Source organism: Eleginops maclovinus, chromosome 23 (genome assembly GCF_036324505.1).
Source record: "Eleginops maclovinus isolate JMC-PN-2008 ecotype Puerto Natales chromosome 23, JC_Emac_rtc_rv5, whole genome shotgun sequence".
Lineage (NCBI taxonomy): Eukaryota > Metazoa > Chordata > Actinopteri > Perciformes > Eleginopidae > Eleginops > Eleginops maclovinus.
The window spans coordinates 12,524,299-12,533,502 of record NC_086371.1 but is presented as its reverse complement, the minus strand read 5'-3'; the positions used below and the strand labels follow the sequence as shown (position 1 = coordinate 12,533,502).

The following is a 9,204-nucleotide window of genomic DNA, read 5'->3' as shown; positions in this document are numbered from 1 at the left end:
GGCCTAAATTCAAAATGCCAGGCTTTGGGCTGAAAGGTCCAAATGTTGAAGGACCAGAAGTGGATGTCAGCCTCCCAAAAGCTGATATTGATGTCAATGCCCCTCACTTGGATGTTAAAGGACCAGATTTTGACATTGAAGGTCCAGGTGGTAAAATCAAAGGACCAACATTCAAAATGCCAACCCTTTCAGGACCGAACATCTCCATGCCAGACGTTGATTTTAACCTGAGAGGCCCCAAACTCAAAGGCGATGTAGACTTGTCAATGCCAAAGATAAAAGGAGACATCAAAACACCTGAAGTTGACATCAAAGCTCCAAACATAAAGGGTGATTTGGATTTGTCAGTTCCAAAGATTAAGGGGAACAAAAAAGCTCCCAAGTTGGATATCGAAGGACCAGATGTTGACATTGATGGCCACAAAGGAAGATTTAAAATGCCTAAATTCAAAATGCCAACCTTTGGAGGGAAAGGTCCCAATGTTGAAATGCCAGAAGTTGATGTCAGCATTCCAAAAGCTGATATTGATGTTAATGCCCCTCACTTGGATATCAAAGGACCAGATTTGGACATTGAAGGTCCAAGTGGTAAAATCAAAGGTCACACATTCAAAATGCCAAGCTTTTCAGGGCCGAAAATCTCCATGCCAGATGTAGATTTTAACCTGAAAGGCCCCAAACTCAAAGGCGATGTAGACATGTCAATGCCAAAGACACAAGGAGACATAAAAACACCTGAAGGTGAAATCAAAGCTCCAGAGGTTGATATTGAAGGGTCAAAGAGCGGCTTTAAAATGCCTAACATCAAAATGCCATCATGGAACCTCAAAGGCCCCAACATTGAAGGTCCAAACGTTGACATGAACCTTCCTGCAGGGAACATTGATTTTAAAACACCTGATGTTGACATTAAAGGGCCAAACATAAAGGGAGGTTTGGATGTGTCAAGTCCAACATTTGAGGGTAACATAAAAGCTCCCAAGATAGATATTGAAGGACCAGATGTTGACTTTGATGGCGTTAAAGGAGGAATTAAAATGCCTAAATTTAAAATGCCAGGCTTTGGGTTCAAAGGTCCAAATGTTGAAGGACCAGAAGTGGATGTCAGCCTCCCAAAAGCTGATATTGATGTTAATGCCCCACACTTGGATATCAAAGGTCCAGATTTGGACATTGAAGGTCCAGGTGGTAAAATTAAAGGTCACACATTCAAAATGCCAAGCCTTTCAGGACCGAACATCTCCATGCCAGACGTGGATTTTAACCTGAGAGGCCCCAGACTCAAAGGCGATGTGGACATGTCAATGCCAAAGATAAAAGGAGACATCAAAACACCTGAAGTTGACATCAAAGCTCCAAACATAAAGGGCGATTTGGATTTATCAGTTCCAAAGATTAAAGGGAACATAAAAGCTCCCAAGATGGATATCGAAGGACCAGATGTTGACTTTGATGGCGTTAAAGGAGGAATTAAAATGCCTAAATTTAAAATGCCAGGCTTTGGGTTCAAAGGTCCAAATGTTGAAGGACCAGAAGTGGATGTCAGCCTCCCAAAAGCTGATATTGATGTTAATGCCCCTCACTTGGACATTAAAGGACCAGATTTTGACATTGAAAGTCCAAGTGGTAAAATCAAAGGTCACAAATTCAAAATGCCAAACATTTCAGGGCCAAATCTTTCCATGCCAGATGTAGATTTTAACTTGAAAGGTCCCAAAGTCAAAGGAGACATACAAAAACCTGAATTTGAAATCCAAGCTCCAGAAGTTGATATTGAAGGGCACAAGAGTGGCTTTAAAATGCCTAACATTAAAATGCCATCATGGAACATTAAAGGTCCCAAATTTGAAGGCCCAGAAGTTGACATGAACCTTCCTGAAGCAAACATTGATGTTAAAATACCTGATGTTGACATTAAAGGGCCAAACATAAAGGGAGATTTCGATGTGTCAACTCCAAAGTTTGAGGGTAACATAAAAGCTCCTAAGATGGATATAGAAGGACCAGATGTTGACTTTGATGGTGTTAAAGGAGGAATTAAAATGCCTAAATTTAAAATGCCAGGCTTTGGGTTCAAAGGTCCAAATGTTGAAGGACCAGAAGTTGATGTCAGCCTCCCAAAAGCTGATATTGATGTTAATGCCCCCAACTTGGATATTAAAGGACCAGATTTTGACATTGAAGGGCCAAAGAGTGGCTTTAAAATGCCTAACATCAAAATGCCATCATGGAACATCAAAGGTCCAAAATTTGAAGGTACAGAAGTTGACATGAACCTTCCTGAAGCAAACATTGATGTTAAAACACCTGATCTTGAGATTAAAGGGCCAAACATAAAGGGAGGTTTGGATGTGTCAACTCCAAAGTTTGAGGGTAACATAAAAGCTCCCAAGATGGATATAGAAGGACCAGATCTTGACTTTGATGGCGTTAAAGGAGGAATTAAAATGCCTAAATTTAAAATGCCAGGCTTTGGGTTCAAAGGTCCAAATGTTGAAGGACCAGAAGGGGATGTCAGCCTCCCAAAAGTTGACATTGATTGTAATGCCCCTCGCTTGGATATTACGGGACCAGATTTGGATATTGAAGGTCCAGGTGGTAAAATCAAAGGTCACACATTCAAAATGCCAAGCCTTTCAGGACCAAATCTCTCCATGCCAGATGTTGATTTTAACCTGAGAGGCCCCAAACTCAAAGGCGATGTGGACATGTCAATGCCAAAGATAAAAGGAGACATCAAAACACCTGAAGTTGATATCAAAGCTCCAAAAATAAAGGGCGACTTGGATTTGTCAGTTCCAAAGATTAAAGGGAACATAAAAGCTCCCAAGATGGATATCGAAGGACCAGATTTTGACTTCGATGGCGTTAAAGGAGGAATTAAAATGCCTAAAATCAGAATGCCATCATTTGGCCTCGAAGGTCCAAAAATTGAGGGTCCAGACATTGATGTTAAAGCACCTGAACTTGACCTCAATCTGAAAGGTCCCACAATCAAAGGTGATGTGGGAGTATCAGTGCCAAAGATAAAGGGAGACTTAGAAAAACCTGCTGTTGACATCAAAGGTCCAGAGGTCGACTTTAAAGTTCCTAAGGGGGGATTTACAATGCCTAAAATGACCATGCCATCACTTAACATTAAAGATCCAAAGGTTGAGGGTTCAGCTGTCAACATAAACATTCCCAAAGGAAACATTGATGTTAAAGCTCCTGATGTTGATGTCAAAGTGAAAGGTTCAAAAGTAAAAGGAAAGATGGATGCATCTATGCCCAAATTGGATTCCGATATCAAAGGTCCAAATGTTAACATTGCAGTTCCAACTATCACTATGGAAGGTGTGTCTATTGATTCTGAAAAGACAGGTATTACATTCCCCAAGTTCAAAGGTCCTAAGTTTGGAATGAAATCCCCAGAAGTGGAGGGAAAAACTCCCACGTACAGTGTGGAAGCAAAAGGTTCCAAAACCAAAGTAAGTCTGCCAGGAATTGACACAGGTAGTGTTGATGCCCCTGACATCAACTTGAAGGGGAAAAAGGGGAAATTCAAACTTCCAAAAGTGAAAGGAAAGGTAAAGAAACCTGATGTTGATATAGAAACGCCTGCAGTAGACGTTGATGTAGACACACCCAATATTCATGTCAAGGGAACAAAGGTAAAGAAGTCACGTTTTGGCAAGCTTCATTTTCCTGATGTGGAATTAGATATCAAATCTCCAAAATTGAAAGGTGATGGTGACATTGATTTTCCAGCTGCTAGCTTGAACACTGGTATTGAAGGTGCTGGTATTGACAGTCCAAATATTCATTTTGGAGGGACAGATAGGAAATTAAATGTCGATACAAATCTGAACAGAGAAGCAACTATGTCTGTAGGTTTTAGAGAACTGAACAAAAATGTGAGCTCCGGTGCAGAGTTTGATGCAAGTGCTTCAGGGTACAGTGGAAGTGGTGGCCTTCATTACCCGGAAGGTACTGTAACATTTCCCAAATTCAAGGTACCAAAATTTGGTATTGTTCAGCCTCAGGTGGAAGGCCAGGGAGGTGAAGGAAATGATGACTTAGCTAATAGAGGCATAAACATACAGTCTCCAACTTTAAGTTGCCAAGTCAGTTCACCAAATATTGAGGTTCCCAGTCCAGAACTAAGGCAAAGAGAAGGCAAAATAAGGGTAAAGATGCCAACATTGTTTGGCAAATCTAAAGCAAAGGGTAGTAGTGCAGGTGACCTTCGAGGATCAGAGGTAGAGTTGAATACAAGTGGAAAAGGTGGTAAGGTACATACTGGGGGACTGAAAGGTGGAACATTTGAATTAGAGGGTGATCCTGGGCTCAGTGTGTCAGCTAAAGGAAAGTCAGCCTCACTAGATCTATTTAAGAAATCAAGGCATCGATCTTCTTCTCTGAGTGATGAGGGGGGGCTTGATGAAAGTTCTCAGTCAGCTCACTTAGAAGCTGAGGGTGGCGACATTTCATTAGACCTAGGAGGAAGCAAGGTCAAAGGAAAGAAAGGCAAGTTGAAGTTTGGCACCTTTGCAGGTTTTGGTTCAAAGTCAAAGGGCTCATATGAAGTGTCACTTGGTGGGGAGGGTGAAGGAGGTGCAGGTGTTTCTCTACCCTCTAAGACAACAAGATTGTCTTCATCCTCCAGCAGTGACAGTGGTTCGAGAGGTGGTTTCAGGTTCCCGAGACTTGAACTCTCTGTTTCACCCAAAAAATGATGAAAGAATAAAAAATTAGATGAATTAAACTCTGTCATGTACACCCAAGTAGACTCACCTAACATGGAGATTTTTTCTGAAGATTTTAAGAATCTAAGGGGACGTACACAGTCATCTCAATTATGGTTAACTATTAGTAGTTTTTTGTTTTTTATTATGAGTGCATGAGATTGTTTAAAATCCCTTATCATTGTAAATAAGATTAAATGTATTGTGATAATACTTCTTTTTTGTACATAGTCCAGATTTATTGAACATATGCCATATCACCAAATTTTCACAAGTAGTTTTAGTTTTATCGGGTGTTCATTTGTCCTATTGCATAAATGAATGGTATTCATGAATGGGTGTGGAATATTTGTATCCAGGGTTCTATTGCACAGAACATATAATTACGATTGTTATTTTGAAGGAAAATGTTGTTTATACACAAAGACACAAATGCAGTAAGTAAATACAGTTACCAGTTTTTTTGTGTTTTAAATGATTTAATTTTCAAGCTTTTGTTATTATATCATCAGTGCAAAGGCTATTTAGGAAACATCAACCTGCATCTTTCTAACACAGTCCAAAGAATAATGGTGTTGTATATACCTTAATTATAGAGACAATTGATGTTTGAAACCTACCAATTCTCTGAAATGCTGTCAGTACTTTACTGTTCATTTTGAAATAAACGTTTTCCACTCTCTGAATCTGTGCCATTTAAACAATATGCAATGTTTTAAACATATTTGCTTCCTATTCTTGTGTCATTTTCATTCTGACCTGTTTTATTATCATCTGTATTTTTTTTCTGTCACTCTCTTTGTACACAAACCTAATGATTATGTAATAAAATGTCACAAATAAACTCACTTTTTGATTGCAAACAGAATTGGTGTTGATTGAGAGTTGCTTAGTTTTGGTGAGTTTTTAGATTTTACATTGTGTTTGTATTTGTTTTCACTAAGATTGTATTTCCTTTTTTTGACAAAGAACAAGGAACATCAATGTAGTAACACATCATCAGCATCATTCATCACAATTCCTTGTATATGATAGTCTTCTCTTATGGCCTGTGGCAAACACACTCAGATATTTTTGCTAAATTAGCATTAACACATTGTAAAAACACTCTGTAACAAGTAAAAGTTCTGCATCAAAACATACTTTAAAAAGTAAAAGTACTTGTTTTGCATAACCCCGGAATCCTATTAAACCACTAAATTGTGATTATTGCTGCTTACCAATGGCGTCTGGCCTTGGCGTCGTATGTTTAACAAATAGCCCCGGATTTAAAGATACAATTTTTTCACAACATGAAGAATATTTTAAAAGATAGTTTTTGTATCTGTCATACTGATCATATGCCATCCAAAACAATATGTCTTGACATTTTAAACAGATATACAATAAGGCACAAAAAACACATTTTTACCCACGTGAAACTTGAAGATATTGAGAAAGTCATTGATCAAAATAAATTCTGGGATCTGTGGAACAACTTCAACATGATGACAAGGTGACATCTGGAGAGAACATTTTGAAAGTGTGTACAAAGACATAATAATCTATCTATTCAGATCAATGTATTACAAAAGAAAAACTCCAAACATTATAAGAAACTATTAAAGACAACCAAAACCCCTTGATTTCCCAATTACTTGGGAAGAATTGACCACACGACACAATCTCTCCGGCCAAGGAAAGCTTGTGCCCCAGACAACATTAACAACGAAATGCTCAGATGCAGAACCCCAGAGATGCAGGGTACAGTGTTAAAGCTGTTCAATATCTTATTGTGGTCAGGATGTTTTCCTGACATCTCGTGCAAAGGGCTCACTTCTCCCACTCTTATGAATGGGGGAAATGAGCCCTTTGCTCCGTTTAACTGGGCTAAATAATAGTGGATACCGGTAACATAACATGTTAGCATGGCCCAGTCACCTATATATGAACGAGTCTCTATGGCAACGTTAACTCACCTTGTCATTGCTGTGTTAACGGGAATGTTGTTCCACAGTTGACAGAGGCTGCATATCTTCAACACTCTGCTACAAGTCTCTGAACTTCTCGGGGTTCAAGCAGCATAGCAGACCAAGAGAAAGTTACCTTCTGTTGCTTTGGCTGATTGCACTCGTGACTTTTTCTTTTCTTCTCTCCGAGCATGCAGCTCTGCATTGTGAGCCTGCAGCTCTCATTCGTGAATCTGTTCCTGCAGCCCTCTAAACCGATAGTAAACAGGCTTACTGAGTTACTATTCTACCCGCACAATTATTTCTCTGCTGTCAGAATGTCTCTCGGTGTTTGTGAATTGTTAGAAACAAAACACAACATAATTTCGGGTTAAAATGTGCTGTAACTGCATTACTGAGAATTGTAACGGGTATTATATTCCCCACATTTCATAAGTAATGCATTATATCACTGCGTTACAGCAAAAAGTAATACATTACTTTTGTAATGCGTTACACCCAACACTGATCGCGATTAATCGCACATTTTTTATCTGTTCAAAATGTACCTTAAAAAGGATGTGAATCTGTGTATCAGCGCTATGCTTGGACAGCGAGTGATATTTTAAACTCGGCGTACTCAGGTGGAAACTTAATTCACTTTGCAGCACGTACATATTACCTCGGTCTTGTCAAGAAAACCACCCTCTTCTCTTTATAGCTCAATTTCCCATTCAAACGTGAATTTTCCTTCTCTATTTGTAGTGTGTTTCTGCTGTGATCCACGACGTTACCATGCTTTCCTGATATTTTTTCAAACTACGGAGTGGGCCGAGGGTCACAGAACGGGTGCACGTTAACTTGCGTTAAAAGGAAGTTAATAACGCGTTAACTCAACTTCCTCCCTAATTAAACTCATGATATCAAAATCTCACTCCAGCCAGGTACCCAAAGCTGGCAACCCTGAACTATATACAACATTGGAAAGAAGAAGCTAAAAGCCAAAGTAGATTAGAATTTTACCTGGCTCTTAAAAGAGATTATGAACTGGCAGAATATCACTCTACTGTCAGAGATAGAAAGCAGAGAAAGATCCAAAGTACAGGATCAGTGACCAAAAACTGCCAATCGAAACAGGAAGACCCAAAAGATCCTGGCAACCAAAAGAAAACAGAATAGGTCACTGTACGAAGGTGGGACTGAAACAGAGATACACTTCCTTCTAAAGTGTGAAACATCCAATGTAAGTAAATGTTCCTTATTCTGCTGTGTTAATGTGTGTGACCAATAAAGAGGGTTTCATCCGATTCTAGACCTCTCAAGATCTAAAATACTCGTAGGAGAATATGTATAGGCCTACACATGTCACAACCTGAGGGACAGTAAATGAGACACACGCGTGCGCACACACACGCACACCCTACACTCCGTGTGTTTTGGTGTTATGTTGTTAGCATTTGGTTAGCTAGCTTCGCTATCCTGTATTGGACGCTACAGACGCTGTTTCTACAACGATGATGGACAGTGCTCTCCTGAGAAGCTCTGCCTCAGATCACTAGAGGCCATATGAAGTAAAGGAATCTCTGAGTGTTTATTATTATTATTATTATTATTATTATTATTATTATTATTATTATTATTATTATTATTATTATTATTATTATTATTAATAATAATAATAATAATAATAATAATGCTTTCATTTTATAAGCGCTTTTACAGGTGCTCAAAGTCACTTTACAGAGGTAATAAAATGTTTAGAATCCAAACACTAGTTTTACACTTTAGATAGAGCTGTTGGTCAAAGTGATCTACGTTTTGGTCACCATTTATCTAAAACAATATTATCCAAGGCACACCTTTATATCATTATTACAGTTAAAATAACAAAATAAATAAAAACAGGTATGAAATAATTCCAATGTATACTATAGAACAGTAAAACTAAATGACAGTGTTAAAGGGGGAGTGATTAGTAACATATGCATAAATAAAAATCTCTATATTCAAAATTGTAGTTAAGTTATCCTGGATAAGTTTTACAAGATAAATCTTCTTTAAGTATCAAAATTACGTGTTTTCATCCCCCAGAAAAATGGTCTCTGCAACTGCTATATTATTACATTTTCATTAGGTTGTTTATACTAATGCATTGTTGGGGTGAAACTAGTTTTATCTAGTTTACCCAGTTAGAATCAGGCAGATACCCACTGATAAGTAACATTCAAAAGAGAGCACTAACATTCTTTAACCAATTTATATCCAGCCCCTGAGACACCCTCCACTCCAAAGGCCTCCAAAGCCAAGAGCTAAACCCAGAAAAGAGTTCCCTATGTCAGTTGGTGCTGAGGCTAACCGCCTCCTCTCAGACCCACTCTGACCATTCTCAGAACAACACTGCTCTCCAAACACCAATCACAGTCAAACTCATTATCACACAATGTAAAGAAAACTATTTACAACATTGGAAAGAAAGGGCAGAAAAGAAGAAATATAAATGTAGTGAAGTAAAAAGTTCAATATTTGCTTCTGTGTCATTGTTTTGTAAT

General features: G+C 38.5%; 1 protein-coding gene across 1 annotated transcript in view; it reads left to right on the top strand.

Annotated features, from left to right (window-relative positions):
* The window catches only part of ahnak (AHNAK nucleoprotein), a 31,236-nt gene extending 25,641 nt beyond the window's left edge, over positions 1–5,595 (top strand). Inside the window, 1 exon segment of the mRNA XM_063876049.1 lies at positions 2–5,595. Within this exon segment, the coding sequence (XP_063732119.1) occupies positions 2–4,718 (4,717 nt within the window). The 3' untranslated portion in view covers positions 4,719–5,595.
* The last annotated feature ends 3,609 nt before the right edge of the window (positions 5,596–9,204 follow it).